Raw genomic sequence first — 24,956 nt, 5'->3', positions numbered from 1 at the left:
AAGGCAGCATTTGGAAGTGTTCCAAAAATGCTATCTGGTAATATGTTTCCATAGAATTTCAGAGCTCTTCAATCGGTTGTTGAAGAAGTTTAGAGATCTATTTTTCTTGCGGTAAATTCAAAAGTAGAACTTATATTTAAAAAGAACAAAGCATCAAGCAGCTCTACATCCAAACTATTTTGTGGAAAATTTAGTAAAGTCTGTTATTATTATTATTATTATTGTGTTGGTGTTTGTGAGAGCTGAACTTGAAAGTGAATGGCCACTACACCTGTGGGCAGTAAAGCAAATGCTGCTGTATTTCTTTTCTGCTGGTCACCACAATTATACAGGGTACGGTTTGTATTATTTGTAGTCAATGCAAAAATATCATGGTGATGTACTAAAGAAATTCATGGTAGGGGAGCACGTCATGCACCACAAGGAAGGGCTGTGGAACGGCATTTGGTCTGACATGTATATCGAAACGACATTTACGAGATACGGTAAAGGATCCCGCGGAAACATCGGACTGACAATGAAACCAGAAAGTATGAAGACGTGGGCATACAGCATGCGCGTTTTTAGTCATATTTTGCAAGATCTATCCGACTTGACCAACGACAGTCAGAGGGATGAAGTCACTGCTTACAAAGGAAAGAAACCAGCAAGGATTCGAGCAGATAGAATTGACAGAGAGAAACTCGAGAGTAGGCTAGAAACGTGTATTGATCCGTTTGACACGAAAGACCATTCTCAATCTCTTACCAACGTAGTCACTGGCAGAATTGCGTCAGAAAAGTGAATATTCACAATCGTTGAATATTGGAATGGATCAAATGGTTTAATATTCACCTTCTTGGCAGGCAGGTTTCTCCATACCAAAGAAATTTATAACGATGACTATTAACAGGAAGTCCATATGCGTTGGAACTACAGATGTATGTGATGCCACGTTGATCTGCTCTCGTGTTCCTGGATTACAAGGGCCAAGAGACATCAATTTTCAATCTGTCCTCAAACACGAATTTGTCCCGGTACCAATTGCCATATTTGATGACTACCGGAAGATGAGAATAACAAAGGCGAAATCATTCATAATGAATCAGCTAAAAGTTGATGCATCTGCAAGAGTAATCCTCAGACCAGAAGATACAGTGATTGATGGAAGTACTATACTGTGGGTAGTAGACTGTCCCAACAATGGAACTGTTCATGGCTATTCCAGTAACGTATGTGAATACGTGTTTCAGAAGACAAGGTTCTCTAATATGTATTTGGTATTCGATACTGCAACTACATCATTAAGAGTGGTACACGATTGGCCCGAGCTGGCCAGTTTGGTAGCAGGAGGCAAAAGTCGAGTTTGGGAACATCACTTTCATACCGGAAAATGTACTTACTGTCACTGAAAACAAGATACAACTGACAGAGTTAATTATCCAGCAACTTCTAACTGATGTTCATATCAGAAATTTGGGCTATAAATTGGTCATAACTGGAAAGGACCCCACTCCAAAGAGATAGCACACAGAACTGATTTGCAGACAACATACGAAAAAGCAGGTGTGATCGTAGTGCAGCAAGTAGTGAGGATCGCGCAAAAGGGAGTGAAGAGTATCACAGTTACGTGCGACAATACCGATGTTTTCATACTTCTCATGTACTTCCTTCTCTCATTTAAACTGTCGCGAGTGTTAACCATAGAAAGCAGTGGACTATCAGGACCGTTATCAACGTTGGTGCAAGCGTAGAAAAAGATAAGGCATTTTTTCCAGATCTTCCAGGTACACACGCTCTCTCAGGGTGAGACACGGTTGCCCAGTGTTTTGGCATCGAAAAGGGAGTGCACTGCGGCAACAGACTCAAGCTACTTGGAAAATTTCATGCAAATATTGGCGATATTGTAAAAGAAACTTAGTATTTCATGTTCGTTTCTACGAAAGTAAAAGGAGAGAAAATATATCTGATGTACTAGTCGATGCGTGGATGACAAAGATATCAAGGCGAAAGGCAAGGTCATCTCCTGGTTTGAAAAGTCTCTCATCTACAACGGGAGTGTTCGAGTTAAATGTGCGTAGAACAAACATTCAAACTGTCATATGGATGTCAGGGTGCGAATTTTAGCCTTCCAAGTTTGATCCCCCTTTGTATGGCTGGAAACGTGAAGATGCGTCGAAATCTCTTGTTCTTGTGCTACTGTTATCAAATACTGAATTGGCACCTCCAGAAGTGTTTGATATGATTCATTGTCGTTGTTCATCTGATAAACCATTCTTAACAGCTTATTGTCGTTGCAATGCAGTTAAACTGTCATGTACTATGTTTTATCTCTGTCATGACGAAGCACGGTGTAATAACGAAAAAAAAAATAATAAAACAATCGCCGCTGCAAATACAAACGTAAACGAAGAGGAGACCGAATATTTTATTCATGACTTGTAGACTCTTTTTGCTCGTAGTGACTGTGAAAAGTGCTCGCAGTGACAATGCTTTCAGGAAGCCAAGGATATTTTTTTTTTTTTTACAAAAACTATATATATATATATATATATATATACTTACTTTTAAAACATACTTTTAAGATTAAATATAAACTAATTATTTGCTGAGCAAAACTATATTTTTTTAAATTAAAAATTCAACACGTGTTACAGTTTCGCCAACTAACTCTTTGGCTTCATCAGACACAATGTGATACAGGATAACTGTACAATCGTATATACATACAACATCTAAGATATCTTTCTTCTGATTGGCTACTGACATCAGCAAAACCCTTTCAAGATGTTTAAAGCAACTTGTGATCGATAAAAAGCCTTGAGTGTTACACAACGCCAAGTTTCTGGTGGGATAATAACTTTGAGGTGTATGCACAAAATTTGATTTATCAGTAATAGCAGCACTTAGTTTTCATAGTAACCCTTTCGAATCCAATGACGACAAGACAACGTCGTGAAGTACTACAGACAATTAGTATCAAACATTAGCTGCTTACTTGTACCAAAGCCTGTAGTTTGCATCAAAGCCTAACCTACGCACCGATGAAACCTTTTTTTTTTTTTTTTTTTTTTTTTTACTTGCACAGAGAATTGAGAAACATTTTATAACGACGTCATTATATAAGATATCAAAATAATGATTGACATGAACATTACCAATATCTCAATGTATATTGTGGTACCGTACTTTCACCAAGAACCCCAAAAGTCGAAAAAGGGATTTTTTCAGAGTAATTTTCTGATTTTTTCTAAATTTCCCTTTTCTCGTACGTTGTAAGAGTATGATCTTTATAGCATTTGAAAGACTGCATTATTTTAAAGAGAATGACATATGAACCATAAAATTCTGATGAATTGTGTTGAAGCAGTAGATACTTAAAAAAAGGTCCTAAAAATTGCTTAACGTCATTGGATTCGAAAGGGTTAATGGGTATTATGCAAAATGCCCAAGGGTGTAAGAGCGACACCCTTCTTAATATTGTTTAGGAGGATGTAAATGATATGAAAATGCAAAAATATTTTATGCGGACGCACATGCACGGTACTATGGGCTGACTGCGGGACTACTAGTCCCATAGTTACTTATAATATACTTATTTAAACGTTAGATACATGTTTTGGATGCTTTGCAGAGTCCACTTATAATACATGTAATTAAACAATAAATTGATTATAATATATTGGATTCTTGCGAAATTAATGGAAAATTTTAAACTATAAGTTCTAACTGTCATAACCTACCTAAGGCTGAATGGAATTAATCAAAATAAAACTTAAAGTTATTAGCACATGTTTTTTGATCCCAGTAGTATAAAAATCTGGTATTCTGAAGTTAATAGTCTTCAAAATCATTTTGAACATTATATTGGTACTTGAAGACGTGTCCTCACGGAAAATGTCTAGGTTCAGAAAAAGGTTGAAGTCACTGAGTGAAATGTGGCGAGTATGGTGAATAGATCAGCAATTAGAATCGAAATGCGTATAATTTCTTCAGTGTCATTTATCCACATTTTGTCGTTTAACATGATTAGACTTTCTTACTAACTAAAGTTGCAGTTGTCGATTGATTCTGTCAATGTTCTCAATATTTCTCGACCGTAATGACCTCACCTAGAATAAGTAAACCATAATGGATTCATTCAGCTACAAACAAGTTTACCGCACTACAAGCATCTTTGTACAACGTCGACTTTGGAAATATTTTAGGAGCGAAAATGTGAACCAACTATTGCCGGAACGTGTCGATTATCGTGCAGGATCCATTTCTCATTGCATGCCGTGACTAGTCGAAAGATTGATTATTTTTATGACGACGATTTGTTAGGTTTTTGGTCAATTCTTGCGACATCCATTTGTTAAACCATTCTTAGTTCCAAATGCCGTCATATATAAAAAAAACATTGAGATCTTCGCAATCACTAGTGTCATTTCCTGCAAACCTGTTTCGATGATCACCAATTTGTCGTCGTCAGTAGCAGAACAACGTCCATGACCTCCCTTATCTTCCAAGCTTCAGTCTTCATGACGGAATATTTGGAGCCAATGTTGTGCTATGTATTCGTTCGTATTGTCTTCATTCAAAATTAATGTTTTGAGCTGTTTGTATGGCTCTGCAACCGAGCTTAAATCTGTTGAAATAAATTTGGTGTAAATCATGTTCATAATCTCTCTTCTCAGGTCTGAAAATAGAAGAAAGTGTAGAGATATTTCTTATTATGTATATCATCAAAGAGCAGATTGTGACCTGTCGAACGATTATCTTAACAAGACATACAGACAGAACGTTTTATGGCCACTCGAAGTAAACTACCTGGCGTCCTTCATTAATTTTGCAACAAGCCAATACATTCTTGAATGTTAATATTACTGGGAGCCATAGAATAAAACAAAATCCTTTAGATTCGCTCTAGTGTTTATTTATATACACTCATTCGCGCCTAAGAAATTTGACCTCCAAATGAATTTGGTCCTTTTGGTCTATAATATCTATATGAGTTACATACATCGCAGAGAGAAAAGTAATGTTATCAACTATAGCGTTAATTAACGTTCACACCTTAATTACACTTGTTTTACTTGAAGCAGAGACACATCTATTTAATAATACTAAATTGTGAAAGTTAATACAATATATATTTACTTACTAATATAAAACTTTTAGATAATTTTCAGAGCTTGATAGCAGCTGGAATACAGGAGTTTGTTATGAATAATAATAATAGTTAACATTTATTTCCTAGTGACATACATAATTGCACTTACTTCGCTCAAAAGTGTTCAATACTGGAGGTCCTTGAAACTTTTCATTAATACGTGCCACAAAGGGATCAGATGCGTTGCTGTAATTTAATCTGTAGTTAGAATCAGGAAAACGGGGCTGCACTGGGAACTTCTGGGGCATTTTCTTTACTTTTTCATAGAGACTTTCTTCCTTCGGAGGAAGAGGTGGTTTTGGCTCAGTAGGTATTACTGTAAAAGATTCACAATTCTCAAATAATAAGGAATACACCTAAATATACTGTTTACAACTAGTTATATGTATACGAGGAGAACAAAACAGTTGATAAAATATTCTACATATCCAACAAACCAAGGTAACAAGAATTGGCAATAGATACACGACATTAATAGTTCTAGTTAGGGCAAATTGTTTCAGCTCTTTAACATAATTCGAACTTGAGATCTTTTATTTTGCACATACACTTATAAATGCTAAGGTACTATTTATCAGGAAATAATCATAGCTGCATTTTAGGAGGCAGAAATAGTAAAGCAAATAATTGGGGTTTAGAATTTCAAATGGTAATCATAAGGGAAGGAAAAAAAACTTCTGAAATGATTCAACAAGAAGTAGACCCTTAAATTAAATTAATGGAATTATTTTCGTGCTTCAGCTAGTCTCGTAAGCAGCAATACAGATGCACCAGGTCGTGCGAATTGAAAAATTGTATAACTCTGATCTATCCAACAGCTGATATTGGGAATTACTAGCTGGCTTCAACATGGTTGATTGCCATCGCGTTTTAAGTACATGTCAACCATAGTGTCAAAGACAAATCTTTCAAGTACTGTAACACATGTTCAGAAAATCAGACAAAGAGGGTCGTTCAAAAGATTATTATAAATAACAAGGTTAACAGGAAACTGATTATGATGTATTAAATGATGGAGACTGGTAGAGACATATCTGACGGTAAGTCATATCTATGTTACGCTTCATATTACGCATAAATATGCTAATTTTTGTCATAGAACAATATTTTCAGACACTTTTACGTTATACGTTCATTCATTTATATATGATTATTGTGCTTTGTAAATCAACCATCATTGGAAACATTTGCATAAATGATTCAGAGCATATATACGTATATATGAGTTAAATTGCACATATACTTGTAATTTCTAGGATTATATGCACATTTTATTATATACATATATATATTAATATACATTAATACATTAATATATAAATACGTTAAAGAAAGTAAGTACTTTAATTAATATACGTAAAATTTTTAACCACGTGCTAAAGAGCCATTTAAATCTTTTTCTACCGAGTAATAGGTACGTCATATAAACATATTCTTATTATTTTAATTGATGGTATTATTCTTATTTATATATTTATAGCATAACAAGTGTAAAATATAATTATTGAAATTAAGTTATTTTGCTTGTGTGTATGTTTATATGTATGAGTTATTTTGTGTATTTAAATAATTATATCTATTTGACAATTATACACACACACATACACAATATATATACATATATATAAGGAAAACTCAAAAGGACCTTTTACACAGCCTTTGCGGAAGTGTTTACGTATTTACATTATACAGTATAATGTTTAATTAAATCATTCAAAGAAGCCTCGGAAGTAGCGCTGTATTTTATACGTAAATAGAAGACAGCATAATGGACACATTAACATCTTTTACCTACTATGGAAATTAATAATCTACACGAATAAATAATGGACAAAACAGTATTACTAGATTTGTAGTGTGTGCTTTAAAATTAATTTTATCGTCTACACGAAGTCCGAGAAACTTTATTATACGGTTATTTATAAAATATAAAGTAGGTAGATTTTGATTGTTATTGAATTATGCGTCTATTTTTACCTTTAAGTAGCTTTACATTTGTTACATATTCTATGATTGCATATTGAACAGTTACGTATGGATTAAAATGTACATATTATTAAGTGGAGTAATATAAATATTTGGTTTTGTTTGTGTTATTATTACGATAAAACCAATTTTCGAATTCTTTCGTAACTCTTTGTGATTATTTCATTCATTTGATATTATATTGTATTCATGGCATTGCTTTTCTCTGTATATAGATTAAATTTCCTTTCAACAGGCCTTAAATGCAAACATGAAATAGCTCAAAGCTCAACCAAAGCCTCACGAAATATCTACAGGATGTTTCAAAACAACACTGATAACGAGGGAGGTGATTCCTCGCACTAAAACAAGACCAAAAGTATAGATGAATTGGGTGCACAAATTCTTCCTTCCGGAGTTATTGGCTGCCGAAAACATGAAAAAATGAACTTTAAAGGTCCATGCTTCAATCCTATGAGATCTATCGTAGTCAGGTCAAGACTTTATTTAGGAACTAGTATGTGACCTATCCAAATATCCAAGTTTCAGAATCGTGCGGCACTCAGCAACAATTTTTATAAAGGTAGTTGGAGGTAGTTGGTGAGTACTTCAGATGATATGCCCGTTGCCAAACTGCCTTTATAAAAATTGTTGCGTGAGTACCTTAGGATTCTGAAACATGTATTTTGGATTGCGCGCGTATTAGTTCCTAAGTAAAATCTTGACCCGAGTACGATAGGTCCCATAGTTTTGGAGCTATGGACCTTTAAAGTTATTTTTTTTCTTGTTTTCAGCAGCCTATAACTCCGAAAGGAAGCATTTGTGCACCGAGGTCGGTCTATAGTTTTGTTTTATCTTGGTGTCAGGAATCACTTCCCAAACGTTGTCGGAGTTGTTTTGAAACACCCTGTACATTTACCACGGATGGTTTAGTGAAGAAATAAATCCACATTGTTCTCGTGGTCATTCAGTTCAAATCTGATATCTAGCTTTATGCAAACCAATTATTACAATTTTTTTTAATGCTTTAAGAACTTATTATGGGTAACAGAAGCGAATAATTTAAACAATCTAATACCCGGTATGTACATGCTATTGGTTTTGTTTTATGTAAGAGATCAAGCATTGCAGTAGTACATTTTTTTTCTGAAGGAAACTATGTAAGAAATGACAAGTTTTCTGTGTTTTAGATAAGGCAACAACCCATGTTTCATTAACAATTCAATTATTTTGGAAAATTTAAACAAGGATATACTGATCTATAATTTTTCGCAAATTAATATGTCACTTTTTATAATCGCGTATTATTTCAGGCAGTCAGGGAAAACCCAATAGGAAAGATGCACTAGTTATGCGTATTGATGGTGTAGCAATAATAAACGAGTATAAGCACCTTTTTAATTGCTGGAAACTAGTGACTGAATGACTTTTTACAACAAATATTATTTCGGGAGTCTAATGAATATTTGCTAAAGATGATATTTTAGGTTAATTGTATACATGACAACGTATTATTTGCGAATTTAGCAATTTATCGTCTACATTCTTGTAGCGAAATTTGAAACAATTCTTTTTTCGGTATATAACAGTCATTACAGATTTGATTGCTTAGATACTTAAGGTTCACATCCTATCGAGCTGTATTGTTATAGTTAATTTTTTATAATAACCAGTAGAAGCGTAGTCTCGACATCTGATGTTTAACAACTAAGAGTGGAAGTCTAATCACAAAGTATATAATAATGTATCTCTGAAGTATAAAGACTACCAAATTAATCGATGAAATAAAACCAAGCAAGAACTTACAAAATTAATGGACATGTTGTAATATATTTTTCATGCTATATTTCTGCATTTTAATCGGTTATTTTAGATAATATATAAATGATCAAGTAAACTAAAGGCTTCTTTCAAGGCAACTGTGTGGCAAGGAAACGGAGAGAAAATTAACAGAAACCAGAAGAACTTAACTCCAAGACAAAAGTTGTATTTAAATAGACCAAAAAAAAAAAAAAAATGAATAGAAAGGGTATGGTAAATAGAAAAAAAATTCAAGATAAAAGGAAATATATAGGTAGTGCAATATTTCTGTGCATCATTTTTATTTTTCATGTAGTTTATACTAGTTCACGTATTCTGAACTGTCAATATTATAAACAAAACCTTGTTTTTGTGAGATTTTGCTGTTAAGCACCTATTGCTTTTTTAAAAGTCCCCAAACATTCATTGTCACTATCAAAGTAAAAGTATTGATGCTTTCCGTTAACATGTATATGGATTATCACTAAGCAATGGCATTTTATTTCCTCTTTTAAATACAAAGCTCCAATTTTCATACATTTCAATATTTCGAACTCGTGAATCCGAATCTGTAATGATATCTATCTATCTATCTATCTATCTATCTATATATATATATATATATATATATATATATATATATATATATATATATATATATATATATGCTGCCTTGAAATATTCTCGGAATTCTGAAATAATCAAGAAGGGTAAATATGTATATTGGTTTACGGTTTGAAAGTTTACCATGTAACATAGATAATACTATTCTGTTTTACAATCTTATTTAAAGTACGGAAAATGAATTAATAGGACAGAGAGTTCTTTTCTCCAAGGAAGAAAATATGTTTATAGAATAGTTTACAACTGCTGATCAATTGGATTACCTATTTGGCGACCTCAATTTAGGAATGATCCTTGAAAAAGCATCTAATTCGGAAAGGGAGGAGAACTATGAAAAGGTGAGAGGACAATCTAATGGGTATGAAAATCGTATTTTTTTATTTTGGCAAATAAATTTAATATTTAGTTTAACGTCCCAAGGATAAAAGATACAGATGATTAATGAAAGTAAATAATTGTAATATTATTATTATTATTATTATTATTATTATTATTATTATTATTATTATTATTATTATTATTATTATTATTATTATTATTATTATTATTATTATTATTATTATTTGTTCTTCCAGCGGGTATCAAATCTGGGACCACGTTCATACGGCCACTAGAAAAGGGCGGAAAGCTTTTTAAATATAGTGCATAACCCAAATGCGTTTCTATCATAACAGAGAAAAAGAAATCTGCAATTCTTTCTATTTTATGATATTTTAAACTAGTATTGTAATGATTCTCAAGGGTTCAAATTCATCCACTATAATATTATGACGATGTTTTTAAATAAAATTGTGTTATTCATAATGATTCCTTAACAACACTGAAACTTTAAAGTTAATGAGTTCTTTTATTCCCTTACCTCCTAGTTGTTTGTAGAGTTCTGGTACATATTCATCCCATTGTGCTTGGAAAAAGTTTGCTGCAATATGACAACCAAGATTATACTTTTTAGCAAATCCTCTGATACTGAATCCACCACGATTCTGAACAGATCTATTTGTCAGAAAAGGTTCAATAAATTGCAATTTAATTGGCTGCTTATAAACAACAAATACATATCGGTGTAAGCCAGTTCCCTCTGGGGGACCAGACCCAATGTACTGTGATAAAGTTTCTCCTTTCGATATGTCTTTACCCGGAATATTTACAACAAGCCAATGATGCCACTCTCGATCTGTAGGTTCCTGACGACTTGGAGCATCAGGATCTGTCATGCAAAGAGTGTAAAAGCTGTCATTTTCTATTGGCCACCACACTGATGTTGGAGGATTTTTCACCTGTGTTGGAGTCAATTCATTTCCAAAGTCCACACTCTTATCACCGTAAGCAAGTTCTACTACATCCTTTGGTACACAGTCAATTACATCAGAAACTACACCATACATGTCCAGTCGCATCAATCTCTTGGCATTTCTTTCGGCTGAAAAGAAAATTGTTCAGTAAAAAAACTCTTAAATACATTTGTTAGTAACTTAACAAAAAAACAAGATGAAAAAGTAAAAACTGCTGGCCACGAGTGTGCCTTCTAGGCTAGAGACGGATGATTTATGAACGTAAATGAATATGAAACAACTGGTGAAATGAGAAAGTGACGCAACGGAAGAACCCCGAGAAAACTCACGGGCGTGATGTTATCTACCACAAACTCACATGGCTTCGGATAGAACTAGAACTCGCACCAGAGATGAGCGCTCTCCCACTGTGCTATCGTGCTCATTAGCACAAAATACTTAATAACACTTTAGTCAAGCATATGTAAAACTTACGTAAGAGTAAGATAATGTAGTATTTTCCCTGATCTTAATTTCAAAGTATTTTTAAATATACCTCCTTGTACTCTTTTTTACTTTATTCTACTTCCAGAGTGTATAGATAGAAAGTAGATGTATGATCAGTTCATGTTAATAGAGCTACGTACGTCAATTATATGTGGATCATAGTTGTATTTTTGAGTTTTCAATTTTGGACATAAATCTAAATTATATTTAATAATTTCCAATTCCTGTTCACATGTAAGGTGACTGTTTAATTTGCAGCGTTACAATTAATTGAAATACATGAATTATAGGTTTTCCATGACATTAAGGAGAGAATCGTTTGGCATAGTATTAAATCTCCTTTCGATATTGAAGAATGACATCTTTACATTACTCCCATCTTAATACCTGCTAAAGAAGACTAAAGAAAATGGACCTGCTATTTCATCGGAGCCGGCGGTTTCTACTTCAAGGATCCGAACTATGCTTAAGCACATTGACAGTGAGATATATTTAGTACAGCAGCAGGAAGACCTGGATGATTTAATACTAACTTAAATTTGTCTAAACAAGCATCCGAAATTCCAGGATATAGACTTCAGCAATGGTAATTACTTGCCCTTGGTACAAAACTTACTGAGTTTCGTCATAGGCACCAGCACTTTGCGCAATACTTTGCTGTAGTGGAGAATATGCATTTCTGTACTGACATTGAAAGAAGACGACGGTGAAGACAGTCGCTGTGGTCGCCATTTTAAAACTTCTGAATACTCAATCATCGGGTATCTTAATTTAATAAAATAAAGTAAGTTAATCGCTAAATTTAATATTTATATGTATTTCTTCAATAGTTATTCAAAATCGGACTTCCGAAGATGAAAACGAACTAAACTTATTGACCGCGCATATGACGACAACTCCTAGTCACCACTTTCCTTCAGTTTTATTAAAATAAAAAAAGACTGAAAGAGAGAGATATAGGGAAGTTAAGGGGAAGGTGAAGGAAGCAGAGGAAGAAGAGGAACAACAAGAAGAACAAGAAATAGAAGGAAGAAAGAGGATTAGAAAGGTCTTCTGATGGAAATATATTAGGTTGGAGGTAGTAAAAGACAAGAAGAAAAAGTTACAGGAAAGGTGTATTGAATAGTATATGGCGAAGACAGAAGAAGATAAAAGAGAAAGGAATAGAAGAGGCAGAAACGAAGAAACACAGGATAATCATCGAAATATAGTAAAGAAACTTAAATAGGTACAAGAAGTTCTTTATATTCCCGCTCTATTACCTGAGAACCGAGTTTGAACTGATTTATTGCAAGACACATGTCTACCCATACAACTCTGACCTGAATCCAGGTAAATGCAGCAGTCGAAGTCACCTAGACCCAACCCAAATGATGAGAAATTTTAAGTTCATTGACCCATTCGTCGTTTCTGGTTATGAAGCAATCTTTACTTGCTTATTGAATTTTGCACAATGAATCAAAGTAGTATTTGAGTTAGTCAAGGGAAAGAAATTTCAGGTGATAAGCTTATTATCCATAAATTGGAGTTCTTGAAGTTTTTGGACAAAATAATTATTATCGCTTGTTCTATTCCACTGCTTCGGCTTGTGGCCTTATAGAGCCATTTCGAATTAGCCTTATAGAGCCAGGTATAAGTAATTTTCATAATCTAGGTCATGAACCATATGTAAACACACTTTTCGATTAAAATATACACATAACAAAGATTATTAGTTTACAGTAAACTTTAAAGTTCTTTACTTAAGACCAGAATTATCATTCATTCAATCACACATTCATACCATATTTGACATTGTATTAATATACGTGTGGGTAAACAGGTTAAGTATTTCTTTAGAAAGGAAACTATTACCTAACTACAGTTTTATAACAATTATTACATCTACTGATGATAAGAACACAAAAAAAGATATTAGTTACATGCAGTTACACACACACACACACACACACACACACACACATATATATATATATATATATATATATATATATATATATATATATATATATATATATATATATATATATATATATATATATTAGTATACATAAAACGTTAAACATATCTACCATATTTGGATCGTGAAATTTAACACAGGTTACTACAAAATCAAACATTTGTGACAAGAGATCGAATCTCATTCGTCATAGTATTATAAAAAGGAAGAAAATTTCACTGAACGAGTCTATTTTCTAGTAGCTTTAGATAATATCACGTGTTTAGCGTATCCATATTTCACTCGTCAGGCGTCTACGCACACTGTATCTTCCTTCAACATACATACATACTGTGATAATTATTTATTTCGAACTGATACATATTACGTGTGTATAATTATTAGACTATATTATATTAGTCTTTAGCACACTTGAATTTCTACTACCCACTTCTGAACAGACTAAATCTTTATTCTCACCACTTAGTTGGGTGTATAGTCAAAATCGAGATATCTTGAAGATTTCAAAAGATCACAGTTACGTTAATATAATTTAGAGTACTACAAGTTAGTAAGATTACTCATTATGAAAGATGTCCTCGGTGGACTTGTCATGAAAAAAAAAAAAAAAAACTTTAAACTATATTGTGAATATTGCTTATCACTGTTACGAAGCGACCACAGTAATTTCACTTAGATTAATGACACTATCTAATTTTGGAGATCCGTAAGTCGCGGAAAGGAAATAGAGATGTAATTATATCAAAGAATTCTGGTTTCACAATATTTATGGATACATCCAACGTTAACCATAACCTGCCTCTTTACTACATCCAACATGCAATTAGTAAGGTGATACATAGAGGTGTTAGACACATATATAGGTTCGATTACATCACAAGGGCAACAATAATATTTAAGTACAAAGCGGTATACTCTACACATTTAAATTCTATGTTTATCGAAGTTACGAAACCATAGCAATACAACGTATCTATTATATCGTAACCGAACGGGAAAAGCAACAAACCCTTAGTTTACATTGATACAACGTATCTTGACATTATACTACACTCTTCGTAATAAATAGACATCTATCGCATATTTATATTTCGATACACATATATATTTAATCATCTTATACAAGTGACAGTTAACTATCCCGTTCATTATAATTTTTAATGTTGCGTAAACATATCACATGCAAAGAGAAAAACTCGACAAATCAATGAGTAGCCCCACAACAAAGAAAACAACATGTTCACATCTTAATCGATCCTTAGAGATTTGAAATTTGTAGTTATCAAGAGTAGCAGGCAGGTATGGCCGCGGAATATTATACACTGTGCAATATAATAATGAATAGATATTGCAAATTGATTTATATTATTGATAATTTTGCAGTTTAAAATACATAATGACAAAGCTCGAATTTAGCAATAAATTGTGGGCCCACGGAAATAAAATCAGTAAAGATTTATCTCTAACGCGGTATTGAACCAAAACTGAATGCAATGACTACGACGGTTTGTGGGGCCCGAAATATTTCGTATTGATATGGCAAGGTTAAAAAAATCTAAAATATTTCAGTTAGATTTCACTGTAGAGAAAATGAAAACATGAATAAATCATCCACCGAACAATCGTTCACGACCACGGTAGGTCGAATCTAGCGATGGTAAAGTATTCCTCAGCATACTACAGAGGTATATAACCCACAAATTATAACTTACAATATCTCGTGCAAATTAAAACGAATATCTAAATGATATCTCTAGATTTGAATCAGTTATACTAAGTGATTATGTAAATTGTCAAGTTAAACAAGGGGCAGGTTGCTAAACAAAACAAAAACTTAGAAAAGAGGATAAGAGGATAGACAGATGGAAAGAAGATAAGAGTATAGAGAGAAAGGTAGAACAAAAGAAGTAGTCGGATAAAAAAATGTACAACCATTGTGTTGATTTAAAGCCAAAATATTTCTATGCCAATAGATGCTCGCCCTTCCCTATACAGGGCTATTGCCCACTCGGAGCTCGCAACAAGTCTGTGTCCTGAAAGGTGTTATAAAGAGACTAGTTGTAAAGAACTTCCCCTTTCCAACATGCCCTTCTGTCGCCATATCCGGTTGAACTTTCTCCAGAGTCTGAATTACTCCAGGGTGGTGATGTGGTCTCTTAATTTAGAGATTTATAATTAAAAAAAAAAAAAAAATCCGACTCCTTACTGAAGTAAAAAGATTTTACGTTAAGATATAAAGAAAACAGTTCAAAAGTCAGTAAGTGAAGAGATATCCAAAACGGTGATAACCAAAAATTTAAGAAAATATTTAAATAAAAATAATTTTGTACTAGCAAGTTATTTTGGACCGAAACCTTGCTAGCGCTACCAATTTCGCAAGGGAGCGAAATCTTGGACCCCTGATTCTAAATAATTTCATAATTAGAAACAATAAGAATATTATAGTGGGTGGCGTCTGGTACGGGGAAAAAATAAAATTTTACCGTACTAAATATAATATATTATTCGCCTTCATCTATCCTATCACCTATGTAAACAGTGACTAACTTTATTCCGTATGGGCAACACTGCTCAAACAAACGAACAGGCACGAATGCGAGTCAAATGTTAAGGGTACACGTCTACTTTAACTGCACAACAATTCACAAATTGTTTATAACGTTCTGTAATTTCTCTTAAGATGTACGGAAATATTTAATAAACAAACACTACCCACATCGTCAAGCCAATTATACTGTCAATACATACAAACATTTACATATCAGGTTCACTTAAATCACTAATACGTGTAAATGGTGAAAATTATAAAAGAATACGAAATACTGATCGTTTCCAGCAACACTATTCCTTTGACTATTTGACCAATTTATTTCACTCGCGATGCTTTCATCTCAGTTTTGAATAATTTATTTATTTATTTATTTATTTCATTTTCCGCCGTAAGAACTTAGCGTTCATGGCTTCGTCAAGAGATACAGTTACTATTACAAGTTATAATAATAATAATTGCAAGAGGTACGCTACAATTAGTATTACAATCATTAAAAAAAATAATATATAATAATACAATATATAAAGTAATAATATAAAATATATACGTAACAATAAAACAAACTAAGTGTACTTTTAGAGAAAATATAAATTTACCTTGTTTTATATATTTTAAAATTCAAATAAATTTTGATATTTACATTATAAAGAAAGATCACAGTGAAGATATTCATCTAAACCATAGAAAAGATGTTTGAGTAACAGTAACTTGAGGTGTCTTTTAAACTGCAAGTTTGGCATTCGTTTGACACGATCTGGTAATTTATTATAAAGTTTTATTCCTATGTGGTGTAACGAATTTTGAGTTCTTGTTAGACGGAAATTTTGGATATGAATATGATTGGTTGTTCTTGTGTTGTATTCGTGTAGGTCCGAGTTGAGTTGAAAGTTTCTTTTATTCATATGTATAAATGATGTTGTTTCTAGAATGTATATACACGGCAATGGTAATATTTTAAGTTTCTGAAACAGTGGTCTACTTGGTGTATGAAACGGGACTGATAACATTATTCGTAACATTTTCTTCTGCATAGTAAACACTTTCTTTGCATAACAGGTATTACCCCAAAAAATGATTCCATACGATAGAATTGACTGAATCAATCCGAAATAAATTGTTTTCAATGTTTCTGTAGTTAGAATCTTACTAACTTTACGTATAAGATATATTTTTGCGCTTAGTTTCCTCAACAAATCATTCACGTGATCGTCCCATGTTAACTTAGAGTCCAATTTTATCCCTAAAAATTTACAAGAGTCAGATACCTGTATGAGTTCCCCGTCTATACGTATTTGATGTATATTTAGAGAGTTCAGTTTTCCTTCATTGAAGCTCATTATAGTTGTTTTCGCTGCATTTAAGTTAAGTTGGTTTGCTTTTATCCATTCTGTAATTTTATCTGTCGTGTTCTTAAATATGATTTCCTCGGAGCAAATGTTATTTGGAATTTCAACTAAAATATTTGTATCATCCGCAAAAAGTACGCTTTTGTTTGGAACTATATAATCAGGAAGATCGTTAATGTAGATAAGGAAAAGTATAGGACCTAATATTGATCCTTGTGGAACTCCGTGCCTAATGTGTCTTACCTCTGACTTGGTTGGACCTATTTCTACATATTGCATGCGGTTAGTCAAATAGGAGTGGAACCATAAATTAGCATGACCTCTAATACCATAACTACGCAATTTATTCAATAAAATTTTGTGATTAACAAGGTCAAAGGCTTTTGTGAGATCCAGAAAAATTCCATATATTTTATTTCTTCTCTCTCTCGCTTTATATATATCACTTAGAAAAGCAACTACAGCATTGTTAATTGATTTGCACTTCCTAAACCCGAATTGGCTCTTCGTGAAGATATTATTCTTTTCCAAAAAGGGCACCAATCTGTTATACATAACTTTTTCTAAAATTTTGGAGAAAACAGATAGAATAGAGATAGGACGATAATTTCCTGGGTCAGTAGTTGATCCTTTTTTGTGTATAGGTCTTATTTTTGCAAGTTTAAGATCTTCTGGAAATGTTCCCGTTTCAAGAGAGGAATTGCATATATCAGTCAACGGTATAAGAAAATATTCGGCACACATTTTAAGCAAGTAATAAGGAATATCGTCGGGCCCAGAAGATTTTTTCGTCTTCATTTTTTTAATAATCGATCTTATTTCTAACTCTGTGGTAGGTATTAAGTATATAGATACAGAATTACTAGATAATTTTATGTTGTTAGTCTTTTCAGACTCAGAATTTGAGTATGTTTTGCAACGTTGGCAAAAAAATCATTAAGTAGGTTTGCAATATGTTGTTTATTTGTTATTTCTCGGCCATGCTGAATTATTTTTTTAATTTCTATTTTTTGCGTTTTTGATGCGGTTGATTGTTCATTTACTACTTGCCATAGTGTTTTGTTCTTGTTATCAGATTTAGATATCCTATTTGATGTGTGCATTTTCTTTGCTTCTTTTATTACACCTTTAAGAATACTCCTATATTTATTAAAATATTCTTTTAGTTTCCTATTATTCGTCCTTTTTACAATTGTATGTAGTTGTTTCTTTCTCATGCAGGAATTAATTATGCCTCGTGTTATCCAGTTGCATCTAGTTTTGTGAGAATATACCTTTATCTTTTTAAGTGGAAAGACTATTTCGAAATAGTGCCTAACTGTATTAATGAACTGTCTGTATTTATTGTTTACGTCATTTTCTAGTAGTGTGTCCGTCCAGTCTTCCTTGCTAAGAAGATATTGAAAGTACTCCACGTTCGTTTCATGAAAGTTTCTTGCCCACTTACATTCTTTTCTATCAATTTTCCGATCTTGGGGTTGAAGTGTTATGTTTATTTGAACTGCATTATGGTCGGAGAGTGATGTGTTAAGATTATTTGCTTTAAAGGAAGTAGTTTCATTATCTATTATAATTTGATCTATACAAGATTCTGAGTTTTCTGTAATGCGGGTTGGAGTGTTTATAGTGTGTTGTAGGCCGAAGGATTGCAAAGTGTTTGATAATAATGTTAGGTGATTTGATGGTGTCAGGAAATCAATGTTTAGGTCGCCACATAATACGATTGGTTTACTTTCTTTCTTAACTAAAGTTAACAGTTGTTCTAATTTTTCAATAAAACGGGGAAAGGAGCTGTCAGGTGTTCTATACATGACTATTATAATGAACCTATGTCCTGATTTTTCGATTTCTATTACTGCATGCTCAAATGTCTGTTCCTCATTCAGATACATGCTGTTGTTTTTTACCTTATACTTTAATATTTTTCTCACAAACATTAAAGCACCACCGCATCTACTGAATGTCCGGCAAAATCCACCAACACATATATAATTTGGTAGGACTGTATACTCTATTTCATCTTCCCTCAACCAGTGTTCGGTAATACAAATTACATCTGGGTTCATCAGCTCAGTGTCGTTTCTGATTAGTATGTCTAGTTCATCTATTTTATTTCTAATGGATTGAATTATGGAATTATGATAATATAGACAAGTTACAAGGTGTAAATATAGCGAACAACGTATGCAACATTCGCTTCCGTACGAACTTTCAATGCCGGGGCCACTGCTTGAAACATTCGCTGTCATGCATCAACATTCATACAACTATATTTAAATCACAACCCTAACCAGTGGGAAAAAGAGAATAAACTGGGCCAACATATACTATAAGGTCTCCTATCATCTGACGACGATTATTATATTTTCATCTATAATTATTTATTTATATTCATTTATTCATATTTCATTTCATAGAGGTACATTCTCAAGACGCCCAATTATTAAAATGTCCAAAACTGCCTATAGCAGTTATATCCTATACATTCAAATCTATATTGCCACTGTAAACGAGTACTCATGTACTATAAATTACTTTTTATAACCCATATTTGCATACCCAATAAGGATAACGGAGTAGGGGTTATAAACTTAAATAAAAATTTCTCAAGCACCGACCACTTCACGGAAAGATTCGCACGATCCAAAATTCACTTCTCCCAACACAAACGACACCCTATGTTTACACTTTGCAGCTTATTAAAGTATATACACAAACGAAATTAGTATTATTTACTGATTTACACTTCTAGCTAATAATTATCTTCTATGAACGATACTCCTTCATCAGCTTTGCGAACTAAAGTTACCTACTTTTAACGCGGTACATAGCACTAGTAGCTTACTTGTTTGTTTACTCTCACTCACATCTACAATTATACTCATTTCTATTTTGATATGCACATTGCTGTACGAAACGATTCATATTTCAATACTGTACTCATCTGCAAATGTATATATTCCGAAAATCAAGCAGTAGAGTACTCGCAGAAGAAATGAAAAAAAATAAAGCTATGAAATATCAACAATTCAAGGCCTACAACTTCGGGAGTTGTGTTCTTAATAACTGATTATAATTAAGACAATATGTAAAGTTTAATTTTTTATTACCACTTAGTTGTTTGACATCAAAACTGGATGACACTTCTGGTGTGAACACTTGATAATGCATTTTTAAAATTTAGTTACTTGCCGAAATCGTAGGGATTATAGAAATATTTTTAAAAAATCCAAAAACTACCAGTTTCAACTTCACCAAGCTCAGTATGCTATCCCTAAGAAATGACTCGTGAAATATTATTGTTGCCTCGCGTTAGGTGGCACTTTCAATGCACCGGAAAATGTACTGGGTACTATTTGTAGATTAACTACACGTTCAATATTACAAAATAAATATTGCGGAATCATGACGAATCTAATTTATATGTGGATTGCTCATTAGATTACTCCGGAAGAGATGAATAATTGAAAATTCAGCAATACATTGTCATTAGATAAACTATCAAACATTTTCACACACACATATTACATCTACTCACAATCTATAACTACACATATAAAGACATAGCATTATTGTACAAAGTGGAAATCTACATATCTACACTAAACATGGATATACTTTCAAAAATTAACATATTTTGGATCGGCTGTAACGTGAAAAAGGGAGGCAGTAGCTAGAACTAGGTGGTCCTTGCCTAGGAAGATTCTCCTCTGAAAGGAATCTTCACGTCATTGTTCAACCCATATTGAGTTTTTAGGAAGCTAGGCCAAATGAAAGTAGATAGGAGTTCTTACTGAAATTTACTCGGACATTTTAGAAATTAATTTAACTAACTCATAAACCACGTATACCACCATGTTCTTACCTAACTTATAAATATATTACACACAACGAAAAAACTATGTCACGGATAGGTTATCTTATCTAACTCTGTAGTGATCAGGTAAAGGGGAAAATTTTGAATTCGAATCTTGAAATCTTAGCTTGAAAAAATTTCAAAACCGGAAAACCAATCCACTAGCACTTCAGACCTATCCTGGGATGTTTATGATTTCAAACATGACGATCACGGTACGAGATTCCGTATTTTATATCTTCCTGTTCTTTTCTCGGATCAAATTTTAATAGTTCAGGAGTCCACTTTGCTTCTGAGTTGATTATTTAACGATTTAAACTATCATTATCCGGGTTTTAGTAGCTTTTCCACAAAATTTGTTAAATTTTGGACAGCGGTGATATACACGTTGTTGACTCCACTATGACTCTCGAAGAAATATTATAGAAACGCGCCAAACCACTAAGGTTGCATCTAGTTTCCAATCACAACGCAGAAATTTTGCGCGGCGGGATTAAAAAACGAATAAAAAATTGTAAAAACTGGATAAAACCAGATTTTGGCAGGATATGGGTATCTCATCGGGACGAAGGGGGTCCTAAGTGTCCTACCAGTTTTCGTATTGGTGGAAAATTCAGAAAATTCTATCCAAGCACTAACATATCAATTACATTGAAATAATAATATATATTTTATAATTATCCAAATGAGATGCCCATACACGAAAAATTACGGAGAAATATAATATATAAACAGAAGAAATTATTTCCCAAAAACCTACATGCTTAATTATTATGAAACTTCTAAATTAATTTTATGTAAACGAAGGCAAAACGGATTCCAGATGTAAACTACAAATTTATACAATAAAACACGATTATACCTTTTATTGTTATACAGTGAGGTTTAAAATTATTAGGACGAGAATTAAACAAAATATACTACATACACTGTGACTGAAGGGTTACAACATTACTGGTTTGATGAACAAAGTAGGTGTTGTATGCAATCCAGACGAGTGGTGATTGTTCATCGATTCTTTAACATTTAGTTTGAAAGTAATATTGCTTCATACTGGTAACACGCTGTCATCAGTTCTAGTGTTTCAGTCTGTCGGTTTGAAAGAAAATCATAAAAATATGTCTGTAACTGTATGTGTTATAAAATATCAAGATCCTGATTGGAAGATATATGGTGACTGATTGGCTTACTGGCTGAATTACAAAGTGGTTTCGCAAAATTCTGTTGCTTTTGTGTTTGTGGGATAGCCATGTGAAAGACGAACATTGGAAGAAGAAGGAAGAATTTGTTCCAGGAGTATATAGCATAAAAGCAGAACCATTGGTTCTGCCTCATAAAAGTTTTCTTCCTTCCTTCCACATAAAATTTGGGTTGTTGGAGAACTTTGAGAAGGCACTCAATAGAAATGAGGATGTATCTAAGTATCTGTAAAATATGTTTCCAGAGATGACATATGAAAAATTGAGGGAAGGAATTTTCATCGACCCTTAAAACAGGAAGTTCGTTTTGGACAAAACATTTGAAAATCTTTTACAAGAAGCTGAGTTAGCAGTTTGGCAGTACTTTAAAAGCGTCGTACAGTTTAAAAGTGATGACTTTCTTGGAAACAGAAATGACTACAATTACAGAATATTGGTCAAAATTTGTTGAGATGCTATGAAAACATGGATTGCAGTCCTTGAAAATGTACTTCCTTCCTGCAGATCTAGATTTTTCTCCTCAAAATCTAAGAGATGTTAATGATGAAAAAGGGGAAATGTTTCAAGATACTTCTGTGATAGAAAAGAGATAACAAGGTCGTAAGGATCCTGCTATGATGAGGATTATTGTTCATTTCTTATAAACAGGATTACAACCACCACTAGAAAGGCAAGCGTTTATAATCAAGGCAACAAAAATGTTTCGTTATAAGGCATGAGTGGAGTAGATAGAATCTGGCTAAGGAGGATACTAGTAATAAATTAAATCATGAAATCATCAAAATTTCAGATAAAATTTCTCATTGTCATGTATAAACAACTTATATCCATGAGAGTTTCATATTCATGAATACCAAGGTTAATAATCATAATAATAATGTTAATAATAATAATAATAACTCGAAAGGTTATATCCTCATATACCCCCTTCTTAATCTTCACCATTGTTACGTATATGTTCATATATATCAATTGTACATTTGTAACCTAATTTAACAAGAGTGTCAAGTGATTTTTTTTTTGAGCGTGTCAAAATTTTATAGGTGTGGCCATGTGCTAATCTAAGTGGGAGCTATTTAATTTACGTATAATATATAATGAGAACACTAAATCTGTTCATATCTTTTGAACCTGACGTGACAGAACATTCTTATGGTAATTTCGTAAATGAGCACAATCGTTTCCTTAAGAATCTCCTATTTTGACCCAGCAGGTATAATTTGTTGTTGGGCAGTGTTATTAGCAAGTAGAGGGCCAAACCACAGGATCTCTAGTTTGACCAATCGAGTGTTAACTCATTTTTGGAACCCACTTGTTAAATAATAAAAGACTTCCAACATTCAGTCATTTAGGTACCTGGATGTCAATTGATTGAATAAGATAAAATGAAAGCAATAACCAATTGAATTGCTGAGATCTTTTGGTTTGCATTAGTAACAATATTTTTTGAAGAAAGATGTGTGCAAATTAACTGTAACATACAGTATTACATTCAATATCTTCGCACCCTTAGAGGGTAAAACAAATGTCCGGACGTGTTTCTCCCCCATACTTCGTAACTTTTATTCTTATAAAAATTTGGCGGAGGAAAGACAAGTTCATGGAATAGATACATATTCCAAATTTCCTATTTCTTCATACAAATTTAGGTGTATATATATATATATATATATATATATATATATATATATATATATATATATATATATATATATATATATAGGGTGATCCACAGTTATATCCCTATTTTCATTTTACTATTATTCTGTCATTAACAATGTTACATGGTTGCTGTCAATTCTATTCTGTACTATGGTCCTTGCCATTTTATTCAACGAGGCACCAGCATTAGTAGCACACCATCGCAGTCTGGGCCCAACGTTCATCACAGATCGTTGCAACATTTCGTTTGGTAACCGCGCGCCGCACAAACTCTTCCTTAATGACTGCTTTCAAAGTGTCCAAATCACGCAGGTTTCTGGCATACACTTTCTGTTTCAAATACCACTAGAGGAAAAAAATCCAGTGGGTCAAATTTGGACTTCTCGGTGGTCACTCAATATTTCCGCAACGTCCAATAACGCGGCCTGGAATTCATTGTCCAGCCATTCTCGCGAAATCAACGTAAAATTGGGAGGTGCCCCATCATGCATAAAGTACAAATTGTCCACTCCGTCCCAGGTTGAAAGGGATATACAAACGTTTGTTGTATGTGCATATATCTTTCCGCATTCATTGTTTCACGAAGACTGTAAGAACCGATAAGAGCATCATCACGAATACTACACAGCACAGTCAGCGAAGGATGTGACTGAAATTCTTCAATTATAGCTCCAGGACTGTTGTTACTTGGGCACCAGTGATGGCAATTATGGCGATTTATGAATTCACCCATATGGAACACTGCTTTGTCTACCACAGAATGTTACTCGTATATCTGTTTCCTCTTCCACCCTTTGTAATGTGGATTCAGCAAACTCCACCCTAACACCACAGTCTTCCGGTGACAATGCATGGACAAAATGTGGTTTCTATCGTCTCCAGTCGATCTTCTTCATTAGCCGTTGGATAGAACTATACGATAAGCCAGATTCCCTATGATATTGTCTCAGACACTTCGAAGGACTTTGCGCAAACGCCACAGCAGCGTTAGCTTTAGCCTTTTCAGTGGCAAATCTCTTTGGGGGCTCAGTACTCTTTTGGTGAGTAACCGAACCCGTACACAACAAATTCGCATACAGTC

The 24,956-nt window shown here is 33.3% G+C and overlaps 1 protein-coding gene across 1 annotated transcript in view; it reads right to left on the bottom strand.

Annotated features, from left to right (window-relative positions):
* LOC145680971 (uncharacterized) overlaps nucleotides 1-24,956 on the bottom strand; it is a 76,297-nt gene that overhangs the window by 17,379 nt on the left and 33,962 nt on the right. The window contains exons 5-6 of the mRNA XM_081752189.1: nucleotides 10,383-10,943; nucleotides 5,244-5,450 (exon numbers count right to left, since the gene is read on the bottom strand). Coding sequence (XP_081608315.1) covers nucleotides 5,244-5,450; nucleotides 10,383-10,943 — 768 coding nt within the window. The remainder of the gene's footprint in view (nucleotides 1-5,243; nucleotides 5,451-10,382; nucleotides 10,944-24,956) is intronic.

Source organism: Thermobia domestica, chromosome 3 (assembly GCF_964235325.1).
Source record: "Thermobia domestica chromosome 3, izTheDome1.hap1.1, whole genome shotgun sequence".
Classification (NCBI taxonomy): Eukaryota; Metazoa; Arthropoda; class Insecta; order Zygentoma; family Lepismatidae; genus Thermobia; species Thermobia domestica.
The sequence above is the reverse complement of the archived record's forward strand: the minus strand, read 5'-3'. Positions and strand labels throughout refer to the sequence as shown.